The sequence below is a fragment of the Helianthus annuus genome, chromosome 5 (assembly GCF_002127325.2).
Source record: "Helianthus annuus cultivar XRQ/B chromosome 5, HanXRQr2.0-SUNRISE, whole genome shotgun sequence".
Lineage (NCBI taxonomy): Eukaryota > Viridiplantae > Streptophyta > Magnoliopsida > Asterales > Asteraceae > Helianthus > Helianthus annuus.
In genome coordinates, this window is record NC_035437.2 from 151,323,871 (window position 1) to 151,349,595 (window position 25,725).

Sequence of the window (25,725 nt, forward strand, 5' to 3'; positions counted from 1 at the left end):
GCATACCAGACGAGATGATACCAAAAACGAGGACTTTCCGGACAAAACGATGAAGCTACGAAGATTCTGTGGAAAAAGACTGACCTGGGCGTCTGGCACGGTCATGCGGCCATATGCACGACCGTGCATATCCGACAAACCAAGAAGATCCGGCAGTGAACCAGGCGTGCAACTCACCGTGCAAGGCACTGAAGGCAAGCCCGGTAAGGAACGACCGTTCCCGATCAAGAACGATCGTGCGGATCCGAGGTCAAACATAAACCCGGAAAAGAACGACCAAAGAACCGAGCGTGCAACTCAAACCTCGGAAAGGAACGGTCGTGCCAAGCCAAGAACGACCGTGCGTGACCGAAGACTAGTCAACGATCTGTGACGTCATGCAGTATGGTGGCCCACCACCAATAATGCTTAAAGTGCACGGTCGTGCGATCGGAAGAACGGCCGTGCAACTTCGAAAAAGCATTTAAACAGAACAGAACCATTTTAGTAGTAACTCTGGACATTTTGGGAGCTCTGCAAGCGATTTTGAGGCTCCGAAGGCTGCTGCTTTCACTCGGATTCAAGCCACATTGCCCGGTTTTGCTCGTTTACTATCCAGATTCTTAATCTTGTGCTTGTTTATGGTTTGGATTTCTAACCTTTCCAGAATTTTGTTAATGTTTCAAGCATTTAGATTAATATTTATGTATTATTGTAGCCTTTGGGCAAAAACACAACAATCCCTTGCTTGATTATAGCTTTTAGTATGTCAATCTATGTTTGTAATGACATTTTGAAGTGTTTTCTATGATTATCTTTGATGATTAGTTTGCAACCTTGTTATTGATATTGATTTCTTGATTATAAGTAATTGTGTTGGATGATTGGTGCTTGGTTAGGTAAGATAGTTGCAAAATGAAGCTTATTTAATCATGTATTAGTAAACTTTTAATTTGGTTAACTAGTTTAACTTAGTTAAAATGTAGGCACCATGATACTCTAACGGGTTAGTGGTTTAATAAAATGCAATTATTATTAATCAAGAGAGCTTGCCCTCACGGAAGGACTCTAACGGGTTAGATGGTGTTGTTATGAATTCTTGCCATGATTTGTTAGCTTAGTTAGTAGTTTCGGCCAAAATTGCTATCTTGGTGAATTTATGTGCAAGATTTGTAAAATGAACTCGGTTGTGATTTAATCTAGTTTATGCTTGTCTCGGTGGTTGCATTGTGTTTATCGGTGTTGCTTTCCTTGATTAAGTGAGGTTAGAAAACTCCTAACGGATGACTAACTTATTTTTAGGAGATTTTCATAGACATTTATCAATTTCACGTTAAAGAACAATTTTAGGTGGTTAAAGTGTGTTTATCGTTTTAACTTTCCGAATGATTGTCATGTTAGGATTCCCGAAAGGGATACTAATTGTCTCGAAATGGAAAATTGACCGAATGCTTCTAGTGCCAAAACTGACTTAGTTGACATGCTGTGGTTGTGTATTAAGCAAGGGTATTTATATATATATTTTACTATGTTTTATAAGTATTTATTTATGCTTAGTTTAGATTAATTAAAACCAAAACAACGTATGTTTTTACCGGTAATTTAGTGGCAAAGGTCTAGTACTATTTCTCCGCCCATTTCCGTGGATCGATACTTGGTTCTTACCGATACTTTACTACATATATGACAGGGTACACTTGCCCTTTCGTGTGTGTTTTGATGTAAAAGTAATAATCACTTTTATAAATTTAAAACCAATTCGTGTGTAAATTCATTGTAAAAATATGTACAGTCGCGCACGTACCAATAATAATGGGAACCAATCGAATAAAAGTGCTATTGAACACATAGAAAATAAGTAAATGTGCAGATGAAGATAAGATCCTGTTTGCTTCTAATCTTTTTAAGAATGTAGCCTTAGAGTGGTGGAATATCATTCTCCAATCTAGAGGAAGTGACAGAGTTTATAATATGGAATGGAACAACTTTAAGGAGATAGTTGAAAGAAAATTCCGTCCTCCTCATGAAAAGGAATAAATTGCTAATAAGTTCCTAAATCATAAAATGATTGTAATAGACTGCAGGGAATACACTACCATATTCTTTAAATATGCTAGGATAGTACCAATCTTGGCCAGTGTTAATCTCCCGTTACATCTAGGGATTAATTAGTGAGATCAGACACGTAGTCAAGGCAGCCAGGCCACAAACCATAGAAAAAGCAGTAGAACTGGCCAACACCCTGACTGATGAGTTGGTACGCACACAAGAGGAAAACCAGAGAAAGAACCTAGCTCAAAAGCTTACCCAAGAATTACGTTATGGTAATTCCTACCATAGGAAAGGGACATGTTCTTTCTCTTCACCCAACTGCAAGTATTGCAAAAGAAAGCACTCAGGAAGGTGCTCAATATACTGCAACTTCTGCAAAATATCTGGACATAAGGAAGAATGTTGGGATTGAACCCTACCAAAGGAACATATAATGAAAGCCAAAACCGGTTCACAACAGAGGATTATTCATAAGCAGCTGTTTGCATTAAGCTTTCCCCTTGACAGTGGTTATCTAGCATCTAATAGACTTCAAAGCACTGCTCAATAGAACAACTGCTACTAAAGTACTGATAAAGATCAAAGACTGAATCTCTATCTACTGTTGTTTCCTAAGTACTGCTGAAGATTAATGCACTGCCCATTCAAGGTCTGATCACCCTTTGAAGAAAGCACTGATGCTCAACATCAGTGCTTAGCATACTACAGTGGAAAGTGAGTCAGTAGTTAGTTATAGCAGTGTCCATGTAATCAGTAGTTATAGATCAGTGGATAGAGTTTGTTAGTTTGTTAGATGTCGCTTTCAAGGTGACGTCAGCTGAGATGCTTCAGTGGTTTGGTTTGCCTATAAATGTAACAGTACCCTGTACTGTTACATTTGATTGACTGAGTGGGTTCTTCTCCTCAGGTCTAATCCTTTCATCTTGTGCAATCAACCTTGGAGTATCAGGCTGAGGGGGAGTTTAGCTTGTAAGCATGCTTTGTAATCTTTTAAGTTGTATTGTAATCATTCGACTCAATATGAAGCTTTGGTTTATCAAAACTTTTTTCTCCTTTGATTGTGTTTACAAAGTTTGTTTTCATTTCCGCTGCATTTCAATCTCAATTCATATCTATTGATTTGTTCAATTATACAAACAAACACAATCATGACAGTCTCCGATCCTAACAAAGAAGAATGCAGGAAGAAAGCCAGCAATAGATTATGCTACAATTGTGGAGAAGCTGGTCATATCAAACCGAACTGTCCGAAACTAGCCCTAGCGACAATCAGCAAAGCTAAGATAACCGAAGGATCCAAGAAGAATGCCAGAGCATTCGTTTTAATAGCTGAAGAAGCCAAGATGATTCCGGATGTGACTGCCGGTACATTTTTAGTTAATGATGTTTTTGCTAAAGTATTATTTGACTCTGGTGCAAACCAAAGTTTTATCAATACTTCTTTCCACAAACTTTTCAATCAACCATTAACTAAACTTCAACAAGACTGTCTGGTGGAAACGGCAAATGGAGATTCTATCAAGATAAGCGAAATCCTACAAGGAGCCAGGATAGAAATTCTAAACCATAATTTTACTGCTAATCTTTTTCCAATGAATCTAGCTGGATTTAATGTAGTACTAGGAATGGATTGGTTGGTAGCCAATTGTTGGTGCATATTCAGTGACAACAGCTTAATAGTTTAAGTATTTAGTCTTTGGATATTTTGTATTGGGCTTAGCTTATTGGTTAGTGAGTTTATTGTTGTAATGGGCTTGGAAAATGGCCTAGCCTAGTTGGAAGCCCAGTTCACAAACATGTGGTATATAAACATGCTTAGTGATTAGGGTTTTAGTGTTTTCAGGAGTTAGAGAATTCTAGAGAGAGAAAGTCTAGACACAGAGAGAAATTTCGAATTAGGTTCTAGAGTCAAGATCACATAAAGTGGTTGTGAGGTTGTGAGGTCTTGAATTGATTGTAAAACTTCTAGTTTGGATAATCAATAGAAGACTCGTTTAATTGTGAATTCTCTATTTCTACTCGTTTCTGTGATAATCTGATCTAGAGGATTCCGCAGTCTAGATTGGATATACAATTCTGTGACGATCCGTACGACCCAGGGGACCTACAATTGGTATCAGAGCTTTAGGCTCTTGAAGAAGCTCGGTTCAGAATTGCAGACTGCAGATTCGGGTGGAAGATTGGAAAGAATTTCGAAAATTTTTGAAGCTTAAAATTAGGGTTTCGAATTTTTTTTGTTTGATATAGTTCTGCGAAATCTGTTTTTGTTTTGATATTTCTGCGTATTTAATTTGGCTGATTTGCAGGATTTCAGATTAGGTTTGGTTGATTTTTGAAGAATTTTTGGCTGAAAAACTTGAAGATTCGAAGATTTGTTCTTCGTGTTCTTCATTCAGTTCTTCATTGTTTCTTAAAAATTACTGATATTTTGCTGTTTCGATTCTGCAGGAAGTGTTAGAAAGTTTTGGAAAGAGATAAAATCTTCTGAAATTCTGGAAAGATTTGATTCTGGTGACTTTAATAGTGACTTGGAGGACAAGTTGCTGATTTCTGATAAATACGCTGACAAACCAGCGAATTTGTGACCTAGTAACTCGGTGACCGACGAATTTAAAATCCAAAGGAGACTTTGGTAACCGTGTGTATGATCGTTTTGCGACCTATATGAGTCGATCAGAGTCAACACAAAGCTGTTTGAAATGTGGAAACAATCAAACAACCTAGAATCAGTGATAGAAAGGTGTAGAAATAGAGAATTATACTTAAAACACGTTTCTCATTTATATTCAACTTGATTACACGGTGACAATTGGGCAGCACTTCGTTACACACCAACTGATTTCGTGCCAAATGAGAAACTACACATGCCTATATATAGGCAGTTGATTTCGCACGAAATGACAAGATGTCATTTCGTACAAAATGACCAATACTGATTTCGTACGAAATGACCAAGTGTCATTTCGTGCGAAATGGCTATAAACAAACATAAACTTTACATATTTGACATTTTGACCCCTGTTACAAGCTATCAATATGACCTAGACTGTAGACGTAGGCTATAGACATTATGCACCAACAAACTCCCCCTTGGATATTGCCGGAGTCTTCAGTCAGGTCTTCAACACAAACTTCACAGCGACTTGAACTTTTCTTCTCTTGGCTTAGGCTTCTTCAGCAACATCTTCCTAAGCTTTTCATTCTCATCAACCTTTTTCTTTCTTCAGCAGCCATTCTTTGCACAACTGTATGCCTTAGCATGTTATCTTTGTCTTCACGAGCTTTTCTTTCCTTCTCAGCCTTCAACGCTTCCTCTTTTTCAATCACTCGCCACTTAGACGACCATTTACTCTCAGCATTGATTCCTTTCTAGAAGCAGATGGAAACAACCTTCTGAAATTGCATTGCATGGTCTCTATCTTCAACTTTAAATCCAATCTTGTTAACAAACAAACATTCTATATCCTTTGCTGAATAGTTCACCAACCATAAAGGATCACACACATGAATGTATCTGACTTCATTTTCAACTTTGTAGGTGATCACAGCCTCAGTAGTCAAACAGCTGTACACCCAATACAAGAACCCTGTATGGAAATCCTGCTCCATTTTTGGCACTGGAATGTTCTTAATAACTTTAGGCTTCTTAACATGCAAGATCGTCTCTTCAATTCCAGTCACTGGATCTACCCTCTTCACTTTCTTCGGGTAGTGAGGTTTCCAGTGTTTGAATCCTCTGAAGGCTTCAAATTTCATCAAACCCCAGATGGGTACATTATGCTTTCTTACAGGATAATCCACAGTTCTAACTTTTGACAACTCTTCAACATCCCACCAAGGTAGGGACATGATATCTTGTATATACTCAAAATACTGCACTCCAAATTCTCATCGAATAGCATATACGTTCACTTGTGGCAAGAATCCCCAGCTGATAATGTCACCAAGTGATACTTCTATATCTCTCTTATAAAACTTGAGTGGACGTTTGAATTTTCTTTCAGTACTCTTTCTAAACCACTTCTAGCATTCTTCACGCTGTGCATCTTTCGTAGTACCATCAAAGTCTTTATCTTTCAAACATTCTGCAACTTTCCTCCTCAACTCATCTACGTTTGCTTGACTGAAAAACTCAACAAGCGTTGGAAAGTTTGAAGTATCTGCATTCACATTTTCTTCATCGCTGCAGTCTTCAACCTCAACCCTATCATAATTATCAGCTTCTTCCACATACTTATACTGATAATCTGGTTATTGATTCATATCAAACGCATTCAACTCTTCTTCAAAGTCAAACTTGAAGTTAGGATCATCAATACGCGTCATCTCAATAATATCATTCATGGTGTAAGTATGTCTGATTTCACCTTCCTCAACCTCAGGCTCTAGACGCAAAATCAACTTTTCTCTTTTATCAACGTTCTGATCATCAACGTTCTCCCCCTCACTTGTAGCATCCTCAGGCTCTTCATTCACATCGTCATGAAGATAATCATCGACATTCTCTTCATTAGACGCTTCTGTAACTTTAACGCCTGTGCCACCTTCACCATCGTCATCATTATCATCATCACTATGGCTACTAGCAGAGAATACATCGCCTGCATCATCTGTTTTATCTTCATCATCCTCTTCAACTTCTTCCTCATCATCAATAACATCATCAATTCATACATCTTCCTCAAAAATACCAGAAACAACAGAAATAGGACGAGGATTCTGAACAGGAGACTCAGAAACAGAAGATGGAATAATTGCCCTCTCAGAAACATCAGAAACACCTTCAACACCCTTGCCTTTATACTTCATCTCAGCATCAATTTCAGCTTGACGACGAGCTCTAACTTCCTCAACTTGAATTTCTTTAAATCTTTGTTTATCATAAACATCTCGTGTTCTTTCTTTGCATTGGCAGCTTCAAGCTCTTTATTCTTTAACTTGAAATACTTGTTCTGCTCATCTCTGCGTGCTTTCTCTTCTTCCAACTCTGTAATTCTAACTTTTAGAATATCAATCTCAGTCTGATCGGCTTCAACTTTCTTCAACAATGATGAATTTTCAGCTTCCACAGACTTAACACGCTTTTCCAGTTTCTTCTCATGATCTACCAGCTTTTTGTTTTCAACCAATACGTCTTCCATTTTCTTTTCCAACCTCTTTACCTGCTCATCATTCGCAAAACCGAAATCTCCAATGTCTTCAAGAGGAATATTTACTGGAATGTTTGGAAAATTTCTGAATCCAGAAGATCCAGGAGTTGTTTGGACAGGTGGTTGTGTGGATGGTGGGGTTTGGAAAATTTGCTGTGAAGTAACAACAGGTTGTTCATGTGGTGGTGAAAGATGTGGTGGTGATAGATGTGGTGGAGGTGACGATGGTTGTGTAGGTTGTTTTGGTGGTGATTTATGTGGTGATTGAGGTAGAGATGGTTCAGGTGGTGGTGATGGTGGTTGACTTGGTTTTGGTGTATGTTTAGGCAACTTGACAATCAACTTTCTTCTAGCTGCTTTTGGAGAAGTCACACGCTTTCTTGCACTAGCCTTCTTCCTACCACCAGATGATGGAGGTGTCTGAGATTCTATAACATGCTCAGGAGATGGATTGTACAATTCATCATCTTTATCCTCTTTCCTCTTTCTCTTGAGCTGCTTTTCTTTCTCTATTTCAGCTTTAATTCTTTTCGCGCGTTCAGTTTCATCAATTTCTTCTTCAGATGAGCTTGATGAACTTTTATCTACATCATCACCTTCATCACCAGCTGTCTTCTCTGTTTCAGCATTATATTCAGTAAGAGATTTCAAAAACTTTGCAGATTCAGGAGATAAACGAACGTCATCTCCTTCAGCATCACCTTCAGCTTCAGCTTCATCTTCTTCCTCAGATTCATCAACAAGCATCGTCTCAACATTCTTCTTTTGACGCTTTTTCTTTAGCTGAGAAGATGATCCCTCCTCTACTTGAACTTTAGGAGTTGCTTTTCTGCTCCTCTTTTTCTTCTCTCCCTTCAGAAACCACTCATTTCTTGTTTCTATGAAATTTTCAAGTATCTTCAATTCATTAGCATAACTTGCTTCTTTCATTTCCTTCTCATTTCTCCAGTTCTGATGATCAACTGGATCAGGATCTTGGTAATTTTTGTCTTTGATAAACCCAAAGAATTCATCTTTTGTTGATGGCTCTGGATGGTTTGTGTGATATCTGGCCAAAACTTTCAGTGTCTCATTATCCATGTGAAACAGCACCAACAAATCATTCTTTTCATCTCTCTCCAAATCAGGATACGCATGGTCTAACATCATCTGTACAAATCGAGGATAAATCCAAGTTTTGCTTTTTGAAGTAATATTCTCTACCATGTAGTGAAACACAATCTTTGAAAAGTTATACTTCTTGTTTAACACAAGTGTCGTCACCATGTTCATTTGATAATCTCGCATCACATCATAACCTCCTTTTCGATGACTGAGAGCATGCAACACTGAACGTATAAGAAACTTGTAAGGCTTGGAAAAACATGCTTTCAAATAGTTAGCCTTGTTCAGTGGTCCTCTATATCCCATCTGCAACATGCAACCTTTCACCATCTTTTCTAGGAAGTTTGTCAGAGATTTTTCATCATGCGGAAAGTCTATCACCTCACGTACTAACTGCTCTGTGATAATTATCGGTTTGTCTTCATCATTCAAGCTCACAATTGACTTTATTGTTTTGTGTTCTTCGTCATACGTTGCGTTTTTCCAGAATCGTTCAATCTCTGACCGAAATACAAGATGTTGATTTGTTAAAGCTTTCTGAATCGGCAACCTTTCCATGAACTCTAGAATCCCTGTGAATTCAACCATCATTGGTATTTCTTTATCGTAAACACAAAAAATGTTATGTAGTTGATCAAATAGCACATTCGATGCCTGAAAAATTACAACATACATTCAAATCAAACACTTGGAATAATTTTTCAAAAACATATCATTCATGCGAAATGAATAGTTCAAACGAAATCATACTTTCACACGAAATGACATGTACAAGCGAGAACAGTTTCAAGCGGAATCACTTTTTCAAACGAAATAGCCTGCTTTCAAACGAAAACATCTTCAAACAAAATAGTATGATTTCAAACGAAATAGCTATTTCGTGTGAATTTGACACTTTCATTAGGGTGCTATTTCGTGCGAAATAGCTTATCGTTTCGTTTGAAAATGGCAAATTTACAGTTTGAACCCAACATGATCAGATGATGAAACTGATTATCAGGGTTTGTTCTATGATGAATTCCGAGCACATCAGTGTGTTTTATTCTCATTTTAGTTCACAGAAATACCCTAGATCTAAGTTCAAAATTCTAGATCTACCGACTTCATACAAAACAGTCAAATTCAAACCCTAAATAGGATCTACAACCCATTCCGAGTACATGGTTATGTTAATCGTTCAATTTTAACCACAAATAAAGCCTAGATCTAAACTTGAAGTCTCTATTCATCGTCGTACATACGAAAACAGTCAAATATGGGTTAAAACAACATGATTTCTCACCTTTCCCATGATCTAAGTTGAGCAAACCAACTTAAATCAGATAATCAATCAACAAACAGGCAAGATAACGACTAGAAATTGATGATTTTGTGTTTTCGCGTGAAATCGCGTTGACAGGGATTTTGAAACGAAATGAGAAGACTGACCTGTTCAAGCGAAATGACCCACTATTTATAGACAAGCCTATTTCGTGCGAAATAGGCACTGAGGCAAGTTCAAGCGAAATCACCGATTCAAACGAAATCAAGTTTCAAGCGAAATGGCTATTTCGTACGAAATAGTCATTTCGTTTGAAAATGACAATTTTTCAAAATTTTCAACCTTTTTAACTTTTTGAGATTTTACCGTCACACCCAGTTAACCAAGTCCAAGTTAATGACCTTGGTCAACTGTTTAGCCTGCCAAGTCCAAATTAATGACCTTGGCTGACCAGTTTATGAAGATGCTGATTTTCTGAAACTGATTTTAGTTCAAATTAATGAACTTTTAAACTTTCAAGCAATTACCAACACTTTTTCTCAAACTACTGCTTACCCAACCCTCATGATCCAACTTGTTCAGCATGCAAAACTTTGATCATCAGATCCCCAACGTCCATTGTCGAAAATAAGATGAAATGCAAATCTTTTTGGATTTTATAAAATGCTAAACAAACAGACAATCTTTTTGGGTTTTTGATAAGCAACAAACTGTACATACAATATTTTTGGTGAGCGTGTTAGGGGATCATATCAGCTACCGACAAGATACACGTACCGTTAAGCTTTTAATTCATGCACAGCATTAAACAATTCGCTTTGATTGTCGATATACTGATCCTCTTAAATTTTCACACAATTTTTAATCTGTTCAGGATACGAATTTAGTGTTTTAAGGTCTTGACTTTTACGCGTTTACCACCTCAGAATATACTCCCGTATCCAGACCACTATATTCAGTCTTACAGGTGAATGTACACTAATGATATCTGTAATTGGGTGAATGCGAGGCCATGAGAGCTCAGGTTAGAACTTCCGTTCGTACAGAGAGATGATGGCTCGACTTTCGGTGGGTTCCCTTTGGAAATCTTTTTTACAACAACACATGATTAGCATTTTGCAATGTTTCATCATTTTTTATGCTGAGGGGAGGCTTTATGAATAAAGCTGTGCAGAGTATTATACGAGGACTAGGCTATTGCTTCCGCAAAATCAGAAGTCTTGGTATAATACCCCAGATATCATCACGTACAAAGACCTAGTATGTTAGAAATAGGATCTTTCAAACGAGATTTCAGGGGTTACCTATATATCCTGGAGATGTTCCCCACGTAAAAGCAAGTTGTTATTTTATGTTTGTATCCCAAACAAATCTACTAAATGTGTAAAAACCTATCGACACATCATTTGCGAGACCGCTTAACACATTTTAACTTTACATTTTTTTAGCGTACTGTATCTGTCTAGCTGATGTACTATCATTTCCCCTTTTTACACAAACTCTTTTTCAGTTTTTCAATGTTTTTGGATTTTTCAGATTTTCTAATGTTTTTGGATTTTGAAATTTTATCTTGTTTTTGTATTTTTCTGCAAACTTTCTTCCCCTAAAAACAAAGACATATTTTTGTGTTTTTGTTTTTATCAAATGCAGAAAATAAACTGTACAAAAACTTCGACAACATGATGTGGATCATATCAGATCGCCGTCCTCCTCGGCTTCACATTCAACAACCCTCTCAGAAAGCAAATTTTGTAACCCATTTAATTTCAAAAGATAGTTAAATCTTTTTTGTCAAACGGTTTGGTGTAAAAATCAGCCCTCTGTTCATCGGTGTGTATATGTTCGATTCGAATCAATTTCTTCTCGTGACAATCACGGATGAAATGATGTCGAATTTCTATATGCTTTGTTTTAGAATGGTGAACCGGATTTTTCGTTATGTTTATCGCTGCCTCATTGTCCACAAATATAGGCGTGTCCAAGAACTGCAAACCAAAGTCTCTCATCTGCTGTTGGATCCAAAGGATCTGAGAGCAACAGCTCGAGGCCGAAACGTATTCAGCCTTGCAGGTAGAGAGCGCGACTGAGGTTTGTTTCTTGCACTGCCAAGTGACTAGTCGAGTTCCGAAGAACTGACAGCCTGCTGTGGTGGACTTCGCATTTTGTTTGCAGCTACCAAAGTCCGAATCAGCATAACCTGTAAGGGAGAAGTCACCCGATTTAGGATACCACAAGCCAGTGCTTGCGCAGCCTTTCAAATACCATAAAATGCGTTTCACGATCGTCAGGTGTGACTGTATTGGGCTAGACTGATAACGGGCGCATAAACACGTTGGATACATGATGTCCGGGTGGGAAGCAGTAAGATACTTCAAAGATCCAATTATCGACTGGTAATATGTCTCGTCCACTTTCTCTCCACTCTCATCCGGACAGATTCCGTGATTTTGAGCTAGGGGGTTGATGTTGGAGTAGATTCAGACATGTTTTTCCAGAACATCGTTCACGTATTTGGTTTGATGAATGAAAATTCCTTCGGGCATTTGTTCCACCTGCAGCCCTAGGAAGAACTTCATTTCCCCCATCGAGCTCATTTCAAACTTTCTTTTCATCACTTTCTCAAAATCTTTACACAAATCATCATTTGTCGATCCAAAGATGATGTCGTCGACATAAATCTGCACGATCTATAGATGCCCTGCAACCTCTTTGGTAAACAACGTATTATCAACCGTCCCTCTGGTGAACCCGTTGGCCAGCAGATATTGGGAGAGCGTCTCGTACCAGGCTCTCGGGACCTGGTGTAGTCCGTAAAGCGCTTTATCGAGAAGATAGACTTTGTTTTTGTGTACTGGATCTGTGAACCCTGGCGGTTGTCCAACGTACACTTCTTCTTTGATTTTGCCATATAGGAATGCATATTTCACATCTAGCTGGTATACTTTGGATCCTTTCCAGGACGCGAATGCCAGGAAGATTCTTATCGCCTCGAGTCTAGCAACAGGTGCATATACATCCGTAAAGTCAATGCCTTCTTGCTAATTGAAACCCTATACTACCAATCGTGCTTTATTTCTTACAATCACTCCTCTATCATCCCTTTTACATTTAAAGACCCACTTTGTCGTTATCAGCTTCTGATTTTCAGGAAGATCAACCAATCTCCATACTCCCAGCTTCTCAAACTACTGCAGCTCTTCCTGCATAGCGTTCACCCAGCTTTCTTCAGTTAAAGCTTCCTTATACGTTCGAGGTTCAACCTGATAGATGAAACACTTTAGTGAAAAATCAACTTGCAAAGGAGCAACAGATGTATAAAAACATGTAAGAGCTCTGTTGATCTGATCTCGCGTTTTAACTCCACTCTGAAGATCACCAATTATCTGCTCTGAAGGATGATAAGACAAAGTTCTTGGCATAACGTTTTCAGGCACGCTCACTTCCAATTGCAGGTTTGTGATATCTTGATCACCGGTGTGATCTACAGCTTCTGAATTTTCAACATTTGGCTCCTCATCAAAAGTCGAACCGGGTTCCGATTTTGAGTCGTCAGATTGATCAAATGTTGGAGCTGGTTCCTCTGGGGATTCATGAGCAGTTCCACTTGGACCAGCCTCGTGATTGTTTGAACCCTCAGTGGGTGAAGAAACTACTAGCGGTCTAGGCACTTGTTCTTGTGACATAGATTGTTGATATTGGTACAATAGTGCTAGTTCCTCTTCACTCGGCTCAGTCGGCAGTTGGAAAGACTCCCAGAGTTTGTCATAATCGAAAAGCAATCTTTGTCCGGGAAGTTGCGGTGGAGCAGTATGCTTCTGACAATCAACATGCTGAACCTGAATTATCTTTCCCAGGCATGGAACGAACACCCTCTTCAGCGGACTCGCATAACCTACAAAGAAACCCTCATTACTTTAGCACCAAACTTACCATCAGGATCGATAAAAGTACAAGGTGATCCAAACGGTTCTAAAAACTTCAAATTTGGCTTATAACGATGAAGAAGTTCAAAGAAGGTTTTCTTGTATTTCCTCACTGTTAGAACACGATTCAGTGTATAACACGCTGCTGCAACTGCTTCAATCCAGAAAAATATTGGCAACTTGGAATCGGCGAGCATCGTTCGAGCTGTTTCAATTAGAGTTCGATTCTTTCGTTCAGCTACTCCATTTTGTTGTGGAGTGTATGGTGAACTGAATTCATGAAGAATTCCTTTCTCATTACAAAACTCGAGCATGCGATTATTTCTGAACTCAGTTCCATTGTCGCTTCTTATTCTTCTGATCGGCAATTTGTAAAGCGTCTCCATTTTCTTGAACAGTACCATCAACGAATCAAATGTTTGGTCTTTGCTTTCAATACACATCACCCATGAAAATTCGGTAAAGTCGTCGGTGACCACCAGACAATACAAATCTCCACTCACGCTCTTCACATTAACTGGTCCAAAAAGGTCCATGTGGAGTCTCTCGAGCGGTACTCTGATTGAATTCAGCAACTTCTGTGGATGTGTCTTCTTCGTTTGTTTTCCCTTCTTGCACTCTACACAATCATCATTTAAATGAAAATTTTTAAGATTTACACCTTCGACAAGATCATTGTGCACAAGAAAATTCATTTTTCTGACATGAATGTGGCCCATCTTTCGATGCCACATTCTTGACTCTTTTTCGGTCGCTTTCGTTTTTGTCACAAAACATTGTTTTTTATGATCTGTTGTTGTTGCGACACTCATATCCAGGACATACAAATCATTTTCCCGGGGAGCTCGCATCAACACCATGTCCTCAGGAATTTTAAAACCAGGTTTTATGATTAAACATTCATTTTTAGTAAAGTGTACTGTAAAAGACTTGTCATAGATCTGTGAGATGCTCAACAGATTGTTTTCAAGTTCGATGATATAGTTCACTTTGTCAAACGTCACGACTCCATTTGTTAGAGTTCCTTCACCAACAATTCTGCCACCCTGATTCCCTGCAAATCCAACATATCCTCCGTTGATAGATTTGACATCATAAAGCAAAGCCAACATTCCCGTCATATGCCTTAAAGCTCCGCTGTCCATGATCCACTTCGAGATTATCGACCTCGGAAGCCCCTGCATACATTACAGAAAATTTATTCAAACAATGAAGCCCATGATTTCTTTACCTTTGGAACACTACCAAACACAAGATCACATGACTCATCAACTTTCGGAATGTTAAAGATGACGTTTGGAACATCAGATTTGAATTTTGGTTTTAAATCTCCCTCCTTAATTGGTGGGAATTCTTCAAGTAACTTGTCTAGTTCAAATTCCAGTTTATCAACATCATTTTCAAAAACTTTTGGTTCAGATTTTAGCTCACTTTCCATCTTCTTTTCTTCAACGGATTGTTTTGATTTTGCCACCCATGATTGGTTTTCAAAAATTTTTGTTTTCGGATAAACCTTTGAAGTCTTTCAAGTTTTCGAAGATTCACCAATCTCAAAGATTGATTTCGGCTTTTCTTCGGACTTCAAAGATTCACCCCTTTTCAAAATTCGAATGGGGGAAACCATGGTGTTTTGCCTTTAACATCAGTTGAAATTTTAGGTTTGGGTTTTTGCAAAACTGGTTTCTCAAGCTTTTTCACGCACTGCTTGGCCATGTGACCAATTTCATTGCAGCGGTAACAGATTCTTTTGTCATATTCGACAAAAGTTGATCTGTTGGTCTCTTCTCTCAACTTTTTAGCTGCTTTGAAATCGTCAACGGCTTTTTGACTGAAAATATAATCCTTTTCAGCATCAACACTAGGACCAGCAACAAAAACATCACTCATCTTTTCTTTTGGCTTGACATTCTTCTTAGCCATTTTCTTTTCAAATCCAACACCTTTGTTTTTGAAATTGTTTCCATTTCTTTTGTTATTACCACCATTGCCCACCCACTCTTTCTTTCCCGAGTTGTTTGGTTGTGGTTTAACAAAAGATTTTTTAGGTTTTGAAAGAAACTCGTTGTTGTTAACTTCAGAAATGTCAATCTCCACAAGCTTAAACACTTTTTCAACATTTTGCATGTTCGCGTTCTGGATTGGATACTCAAAATCAGAATAGAGTTTGTCAGTTCTAGTCATTGTGTAAACTACAATGATCGAATCATCATTCGCAACTGTATCTGATTTTGGTATAAATTTGTCCAAGAAGTTACCATCTTCTTCAGAATTAGAAATGGAGTTTTCAAAATGAGTTTTCACAGTATCAAACTCCGAGTTATCACTTTCTTCATCTAACACTTGGTCAACAACGGTTTTGATCACCTGTGACTCGTTGTCAGTGTCGGACGGAGAAAATGTAACATCAATATTCTCAGGCAACTCATTCTCAATGGTTCTCAATTTGAGATTCAATGCAGATTCCACCCCATCTGGATACTTTTGAGTGTAATGATTCCATATTGGGGGTGGAACACTTTTGAAGACAGGTTTAGCATCAGATTGTTTCGGAACAATTTGATCAATAACATATGATGAAGCAGTATAACTCATCAGTTTCTTATCAACTCTTTCAGTTTCAATTTTCATTAACTCAAGTTCTTTTTTCAAAGAAGTAATTGTATCTAGATGGATGTTAATCTCCATCTGTTTATCCATGACAGTAGATTTTAGCAAATTCGTGGCTTTATCATTTTCAAGACTTTCTTGTTTAATCATTTTGATTGATCGTGCCAAAGTGTCATATGCTTCTTTTATCTCACTGAGATCATATTTTACTTCATCAGTAAATTTCTTCAATTCTTGAAATTGGTTGTCTTTTTCAAGACAGTCCATGCAGGGTTTTGAACAATTTTTGCATGGAATTTCATGAATTGAATCAACCTTCTCAGAAACCTTTTCTTCTTGGTCAATTTTAATATCAGTTTTACCAAACCCATCAGACTCTGACTCAGACTCTTCTCCTGATTTGATCTCCTCAATTTCTGATTTCTCGTCAGACTCCTTTTGAACTGACTCTGTTTCGACAGACACATTTTCAACTAACTCGGTGTCGACAAACTCCGTTTTCACAGATTCTGTTTCTACCTCTTTCAGTTTTCCCATCAACGCTTTGTCAGCAATCTCCTTTAGAGTCTCTTCATTCATTTCTTTGGAAACGTCTATTATCTCTTCAACAGGAGCTTTCTCAACGTCGTACTATGGGCAAAATCCGGTAGTTAGCTCACTGAAAAACCTGCAAAAGATTCAAACATATTAGGAGGCATTATTTATTTGAAAGAACTAGCAATAATCTCCTGTTCAGATTGATAGTAGTAGACTTCTGCAGCAGCCTCTTCAAGAGCAGCCAAGCTCTGTTCAGATACAACTTCACTGACTTCTTCTATTTCAACAACGCATTCCGGTTCTTCCATAATCTCCGCCATCATGGCCATACCCTCACTACCAGGGATATACTTATCCCAACTAAAACCTTCAGCAACCTTCTCATCATCCTGATTTACTAGAAGAGCCTTTTCAGGCTTGTTTTCGATCTTAGGTCTTTGTGTGAATGGTTGTTGACTTGTCTTGTGATAAATTGCCTGTCTGTAGTAGTCGTTCGTGAACGGGTTTTGATGATTGTTGACCTCCCTGTTTGGACACTCACGCTTGAAATGTCCCTTCTCTTTACATTTGAAACATGTGACTTTTGTTTTATCAAACCCAAGCTTTTGATCCGGTCCTGAAAGACTGTTCTGACCAGTTATCTCCATAAATCTTTGAGCTCTCCTTACCAAGCTTGCCATTCCCCATTTGATATCGATCAACTCCAGCTCCTCTGGATTAATCTGATCATAATCTTCCTTTGTCATATCAGGGTTCCCAATTCTACCTGCAACCAAACTTTCATAAGATTCAAGCACCGAAGCAAGTAGTCCTATGTGTTGTTTCGCTGATGATTCAGTAAAGTCTTGAGCATTCTTTATGTTCACCGCTATGTTGCACAGAATTCCTGGACCTTGACTTTAACTGTTTGATCCTGACGAACTTTGGGTATATGATTGATCTGGTGAGTTTTGAACCTTTGGATTTGGTTCAAAACTTGCAAATGGTGAATTATTGCTACTTGATGAGCCAGGTGAAACTCCGGATGTCGAATCAGCACTGAAAGCTGTCTGGATCTTTGGACTTAGATTCGATATTGCTGACGAGCTTCCTTTGTAATACAATGAAACATCTTGTTGCACATTTAAAGACTTCATTTTTCTAATCTTCATCAGCTCAAGTTCATGTGATTCAATCTTTTCAATGAATGAGCTAAGGTTGAATCCGACATACTCCAAATTGTTTTTCAACACCAACAGATAAGTACCCCATTCATCATATGGCAAAGCATCCGCCAGCTTATCAACCCACTCTACATCAGTTTTCTCAATGCCCAACTGCTTCATCTCAACAACCAAGTGACAATATCTTTCAATCAACTATTTTGTTGTCTCACCCTTTATACACGTAAAGATATCAAACTCTTTCTTTAGCAAAGCAGTTTTGCTTTTAATCATAGACACGCTTCCAAGAAATTTTACTTTCAATGCATTCCAAACAGATTGTGAATTATCCTGATGTTGCAGTAACACTAAGATATCCTCCTTGATTGCTTGTTGTAGAATACTCATCATTTTCTTTTCTGCCTTGAAATCATCTTGTTCAAGTGGAGTCAAACTGCCCTTTGATTTCTTAATTCCCGAACCATTCCTTGGAGGAACATATTTTGATTCGATTTTCATCTAACACTCGAAATGGTTTGCTTGCACCCAGGTCTTAAACCTTCCAGACCACCCAGCATACCTGTCAATGTTCATCAACTTTGGCGGTTTCTACATCATACCGAGTTCATTCTCCATGTTCACATTTTGCACGATACTGGATGGGTTTTGAACTGCCGTCATTCCCCCACCGGCAAACAAGTTGTAAAACTCTTGGTTATCCATTTTACGAAAACAGTTTCGGAAAAATTTTCAATTTTTTTGAAAACAGTCACTTTCAAGGGAAATCAACTTCTACACACGAAATGGACTTTCGTATGAAATCACAGAAACGAAATGGACTTTCACAATCAGATTTCGTGCGAAATCAGATTTTCAAACGAAAACAACTTTTTCAAACGAAATCAACTTTTCATACGAAATGAAAAGTTATTTCGTACAAAATCAACCCAAAGCTTGTTTTCGTGCGAAACAGCCAAACGGAAAGACAATTTCAAACGAAATGAGTCATTTCGTGCGAAATGGACTCAAATTTTCAAACGAAATGATGGCTCGTTCAAACAAAATCAAGTTTTTGGTCCATTTTTGTCATTTTTAGTCTGAATTTAGGTCTGATTCTTTCAAGGGTTTGTTAAAACTGTATTTTACACGTAATATCAAAAAATCAGTCCATTTTGTCCGTGAATTTGTCTAGAAATCCAAGAATGTGTAGAAAAACAGAATTCTAAGCACTGATTCAAGTGAATTGACTCATCCTGAGCTCTGATACCACTTGTAGGATCATTTTGCGACCTATATGAGTCGTTCAGAGTCAACACAAAGCTGTTTGAAAGGCGGAAACAGTCAAACAACCTAGAATCAGTGATAGAAAGGTGTAGAAACAGAGAATTATACTTAAAACACGTTTCTCATTGATATTCAACTTGATTACACGGTGAAAATTGGGCAGCACTTCGTTACAAACCAACTAATTTCGTGCCAAATGAGAAACTACACATGCCTATATATAGGCAGTTGATTTCGCACGAAATGACCAAGTGTCATTTCGTGCGAAATGACTATAAACAAACATAAACTTTACATATTTGACATTTTAACCCCTGTTACAAGCTATCAATATGACCTAGACTGTAGACGTAGGTTATAGAGATTATGCACCAACACCGTGTAATTGTACTCAACGACATTATTACGGTGATCGGCGAAGTTACTAGACATCGTTTTAGCGAAATTAATAAACAGCGAATTTAATCTGCGAAAATAATTACCAGAGGAATTAACCATCGAATTTAATTACCAGAGGAATTAACCAGCGAAATTAACTTAGCGTAGTTAAGCAGCGAAATTGGTTAACCAACATAATTAACCAGCGAAATTACCTGGAGGAATTAACCAGCATATTTAGCTTGGCTAAGTGGAGTATTTGCTGGAGGAATTAAAAGGTGGAGTGTTTATTTTCGTGGAGTAATTAGATACATATAGAGGATTTAACGTTTTTGTGAATAGAAAGTGATCCGTAGCTTATCTCGACAAACCGTTTGCGCCGTTGGACTCCACGTATTTTTAGGACAAAAAAAACTCTGGAAATTCCCGAAATAGGTGTTTGACATCATATATCATTGGATTCGTAATCTCGAGACGATTCTAACGGTATAATTTGGTAATCACAGTTTTTGGAAAAAATTTGTACGGTTTTACCAGTCTATTACTGTAAAAACGTGTCTAAAGATGGTCAGAATGGATAAGGTCAGTGAGACTTTTAAGAATTGTCCAAAGCTTACAAACATCAAAGAATATGCTGACTGGAAAGAGAAGTTTGATGTATTTGTGAAAAGTGAAGATAACAGGATGTGGAGCAGTATGATAGATGGATTTGTTGCTCCTACACGTCGTGTTGAAGGAAGGATTAAAGTGATTTCTTATGACAAGATGGATGAATCTGAGAAACTTATGGTTAATGCTGAGAAGAAAGCTTTAGCAGTGATCAAGATGTCCTTGCCTGAGGGAATTAAACATACCATCAAGAACTATGGGACTTCTAGAGAGCTGTGGGAAGCTTTAGAAAAACGTTATCAGAGTTCATCAAGACAGAGTGTAGAAGATCGTGCTTTAGATGTAGAAGCAGATGTTGTGGTAGAAGAAAAGAAGGGAGCTGATAAAGAGACTGCTGAAAAGAAGGAGACAGAAGTTTCAAGGTGCTTGAATGATGTGAATGGACTTGTAGCAGAGGTAAATATATCATCAGAATCTGTAAGTCATACGTGTCTTAATTGCACTGAACTACAGGGTAAAGTTAACAGACTATCGGAGCAAAACAAAACTATGTTAGCTTTTTTAGAAAAGTTGAAAGAGTCAAATGCTCTTTCGATTAACAAAGAGTCAAACTGCTTAAACAAACTCAAATCAAATGAACAAGAAATCAGTAGTTTAACAAGCAAAGTCAATGAACAGTCACAGATCATTGATTTAGCTCGTGAAACTCTGAAAGAAAAGACTAACGAGCTTTCGGAAAAGTGCACAGAATTGGCTGATGCACAAGCCAAAATTGTAGAACTTCAAGGTAAGTTAGACAAATTTGGAAAATCTTCATTAGTCAGGACTCATATTCAAAAAGGTTTGAAAAGGAGTAATGATAAAACAGGGGTGGGGTTTAGTAAAGCCTCATCTTCTAAAAGTCAAGACTACTCCTTTTTACCAAATGAAGATGAGCTAATTAATTTTGTTCCCACTGCACAAGTAGTAGTGGATCCGATAGCTGCGGACTTGCCAAATAGTCTAGTTTTTTTGAAAGAATCTGTAGGGTCTAATAATACACCTCATAAATCGGATGAGGATACTGAATAGGAAAAGAAGAAAACATTTAAAAAGAGAGTTAACAAAAAGAGAATTTATAAGACAAAATCTTGTTTTAAATGTCACACTAAAGGGCATGTGGCAAGTTGTTGTCCTTTAAAGAAAAATAAGCAAAAGTTGATGAAGTTAAGGATGGGAATAGGGTTGGTTTAAATAATAATGTTCAACCACGTTGTCAATATAATCAACCAAGATTTCAATCTAAACCTTCAACATCAGGAAGATTTGATAGACCAAGAAGCAATTTTACACAATTTAGTCATTTTACTGGTAAATCAAATCGATTTCAAAATCAAAATAGAAATTTTGGATATCAAAATCGATACCATACTAACGGTAATCGAAATTTTCAAAGAAGAAACGAACATAGGGGTTTTAGTAACTCAAATGTTCAACACAATCCAAAATTTTCTCGAAGTTCATGGTATGATAATGGGAGACAAAGGGTTCAAAAGAGTAATTTTCAAAGGTTAGAAACTCCGAGAATTTATTGGAATTCTCGTGAAAACAGACCTTATGAAAATCAATCTTGGAAAGAAGTTCAAATTAGTGATGAATATGGACAACCCAAGACTATCTGGGCTTGGGTTCTTCATTCTAACTAGTTGTTGAGTGTGTGAAGGATGACCAAGAAGGACTGTTGATATGTTCAACAGTGGTTGTTCCTGTAAAGCGTCTGAGGTGAATAGTAGGTTAAGTTTGGTAACGAACTATTTACTACAGTGATTGGTTATGATTATTTTAAACTTTAACATTGAAAAACTTATTGTCAGGTTAAAGTGGGAGTCTGTTTGTGTTTAAACTTGTGTTTTTGAAACTTACTCCATAAAAACAAAAATTTAGGGGGAGAAATTTCTCTAAGCCAAAAAGAGTTTAGTTAGTGCGTGTGTTTAGGGAGAGTAAGTTATAAATTAAAAATCATAAAAATACAAAAACAATGAAAAATGAAAAACATAAAAAAATAGAAAAATAAAAAAAAGAGATTTCATGGTGTGAAAAAGAAGAAATGATAATACATCAGCAAGTTGGACTGTCACACTAAAAATGAATTAAATTGCTTAAGTGTGATAGCAGCTTCATCATATGATGTACCAGTAGGCAAAAAGCATGAAAAATAGTCAACTTACCAACGTGATATAAACCTAAATGAACTGTGTATGAGTGGGGGAACACATCAGTGGTGTATGGTTTAATGACCTTAAATCTTGCATTGATAGATTGCCAAAATCTGAGGTTTTGGGTCTTTATATTGTTATTTCATCCGGGGATATCAGGGTTGTCCTTCTGCTGCATCCAGATACATGCTGACCTAGGCACAACCAGGATATCTTAAAAGAGCAAAAAATGCAAAATCCCAATAAATGAAGAAGCTCTCCTAGAGAGTCGTTCAAATTTGCAAAATGTATAAATCGTACCAAAATTGGTATTTGTCTTAGCCCTCGTTAGATATTTTGGTCTCTTTGTTGTACGGAAGTACTGACCTGATCACCAATTATCTAAACGTTGAAAAACAAAACGGATGAATTCAGTATACTCACCTACTACGATGAATCTTTGTGCATACCTTGATCGCGGGGGTACATCCTAAAGTGGGACACACTAATATTCAGTAATAAAATTACCTTAACGTATCATACGGTAATGGAACTTGAAATGTTCATGCATTTTTTTAAGTGGACAAACATACTGGTAATCGTCTTGGACTGCTTTTCACGAAACAAAATTAAATAAAGAATTATCTAAATAGTGTGAAAACAGATTGATTTTGTTGATATGATCTTCTTGCACATGATTCTCATAAAAAGATGAAATTGTACATATTGTTGAGTTTAGTTTAGTTTGTTTACCAAAAATATTTTCTTTCAAAAGGCTTCCATTTTGAACTGACAGATTGTTGTTTTTGCATATCTAGATAAAATATTGGTTTATCTTTAAATGTGAAAAAGGCTAATGGTTTTTCGAGATACTTGCTTGTGTTTCTAAACAGATTGATGCAGTTATCAAAATTAAGTGCAGAATACAAGTAAAGTGCAGATTTAGAGTGATGTGAAGATGTGTGAAGATGCATGGTAGGATCCTTCTACTACATTGCAGAGATAGATTTGGAAGAAGTTGGAGTTTACTTACTTAACTAAAGATTGCTAGCTAACTGATCTACAACGAATGAAAGTTTTGGAGATTGGAAGCATCAGCTAAGGGGGAGTCTGTTGATTAAGAAACTGTGTGTAGCTGGCGCTATCCAAAGACCAAAAGACTGCAAGATGTTTGAAGAGAAAGTTACACTATGAAGCTATTGTCAAGGGGGAGTCTGTTGGTGCATATTCGGTGACAACAACTTAATAGTTTAAGTATTTAGTCTTTGGATATTTTGTATTGGGCTTAGCTTATTGGTTTGTAAGTTTATTGTTGTAATGGGCTTGGAAAATGGCCTAGCCCAGTTGGAAGCCCAGTTGACAAACATGTGGTATATAAACATGTTTAGTGATTAGGGTTTTAGCGTTTTTAGGAGTTAGAGGATTCTAGAGAGAGAAAGTTTAGACACAGAGAGAAATTTCAAATTAGGGTTCTTGAGTCAAGATCACAGAGAGAGGCTGTGAGGTTGTGAGGTCTTGAATTGATTGTAAAACTTCTAGTTTGGATAATCAATAGAAGACCCGTTTAATTGTGAATTCTCTATTTCTACCCGTTTCTGTGATAATCTGGTCTAGAGGATTCCTCATTCTAGATTGGAGGATTTCGCACTCTAGATTGGATATACAATTCTATGACGATCCATATGACCCAGGGGACCTACACCAATCATGCCAGTATTTTATGTGATCAAAAGTCTGTGCAAGTAAGTACACCAATTGGTGAAAAGATCACAATTAATGGCGACAAAGCCAACCAGGTCAACAAAATTCATCTCTGTGATGAAAGCTGCTAGTTATGCAAGGAAAGGAGGAATGGTGTATATGATTTCAATAATCATTAACACTAAAGGAAAAGAATTGAAAGATATTCCCGTAGTATCTAAATTCTCATATGTTTTTCCAGAAAAGTTACATGGATTACCTCCAAATCGAGGGGTTGAATTTAGAATTCACCTAATACCAGGAACGGTACCAATTGCCAAAGCACCATATCGACTAGCACCAACGGAGATGCAGGAACTGAAGAAACAGTTGGACAAACTACTTGAAAAAGGTTTTATACAGCCTAGTTCATCCCCATGGGGAGCACCGGTGTTATTTGTCAAGAAGAATGATTGATCGATGCGTATGTGCATTAATTACCGTATGGATCGATCAACTTCAACGGGCTCGATTCTTTTATAAGATAGATTTACGCTCAGGATATCATCAATTGAAAGTACAAGAAAAGGACATTCCTAAAACTGCTTTCAGAACAAGGTACGGTCATTATGAATTTACTGTCATGCCATTTGGTTTAACCAATGCCCCAACCGCATTTATGGACATGATGAACAGGATATGTAAACCATACCTGGATAAATTCATAATCGTCTTTATAGATGATATTCTAATTTGCTCTAAGAGTAAAGAGGATCATGGAGAGCACTTGCATACACTTCTGATATTGTTGAGAAAAGAAAAGCTTTATGCTAAATTCTCAAAATGCGAATTCTCGTTGCAAGAAGTGCAATTCCTTGGATATCTGGTTAATCATGAAGGAATTCAAATGCTAAATTCTCACACTTTTAACCTTTTGTACAATAACCTTACCCTATATATATATAGGGGAAGGTTCAAATGAAAACCACTTTTATTGCGAAAAGTCGAAAACTAACTAAAAAAAGACTAAAAAACACACCAATTTTTTTTTACAATTTTTTATTAAAAATCGCTACTTTTTATATATAAAAAAAATTGTAGTGCACATGTGTACTATTACACATGTGCACTACAATTTTTTTTTGAAATTTTTTTATATAATTTAAATAGCGAAAATTGGTATGCAAAAAAAAAATTGGTATGTTTTTTAGGCTTTTTTAGTTAGTTTTCGAGTTTTCGCGATAACTTGTGGTTTTCGTTTGAACCTTCCCTTATATATATATATAGGTACGGGATCAGGAGAAAACGCCCTAAAGTGTGAGAACGGTGTGAACGCATCCTGGCCCATCACGTGGCGCGCGATATAATTAGGGCGTAGGGGCTTTTTTATCATTTTGTATTCCGTTTTTCCAATTCGGTGTCACAATACTGCTTCATTTTTGGCGTTTAAGATTTTTTGGCGTTAACCAAATTCAATAATTACCTGGCGTTTTAATGGTCTCATTGTATTAATCTTTTTGTTTCACATAGATAATATTTTGGCGTTTATGGCGTTTCCAAATCGTCGTCCATTGGAACCCCAAGGGCCAGAATATCTCTCTGAATGTCTTCATCCATACTAAGTATGGCCAGGACTTTTTAGGAAGATGGCCCATTGTTTGTTCTTAGATTCAATGGCGTTTTAGACAAGATGGCCCATTGTTCTATTATTGTTTATATATATTTTGGCATTTGTGGTATCTTGGTGTTTTACAAGCGGAAAATTATATTACAACCACAGGGGAAAAATAGAAGCGAAAAAAATAAATTAAAAATCCTAATCAGATCTCTCTTCACAATCTTCAC

General features: G+C 37.3%; 1 protein-coding gene across 1 annotated transcript; it reads right to left on the reverse strand.

Moving 5' to 3' along the window:
* Positions 1 to 6,054: 6,054 nt before the first annotated feature.
* On the reverse strand, positions 6,055 to 6,840 carry LOC110943941 (putative uncharacterized protein DDB_G0270496). The gene is made up of 3 exons (XM_022185671.1): positions 6,723 to 6,840; positions 6,399 to 6,671; positions 6,055 to 6,278 (listed from the first exon to the last, which is right to left on the reverse strand). The coding sequence occupies exons 1-3, from the start codon at positions 6,838 to 6,840 to the stop codon at positions 6,055 to 6,057; spliced, it is 615 nt and encodes a 204-aa protein (XP_022041363.1).
* Between the last annotated feature and the right edge of the window lie 18,885 nt (positions 6,841 to 25,725).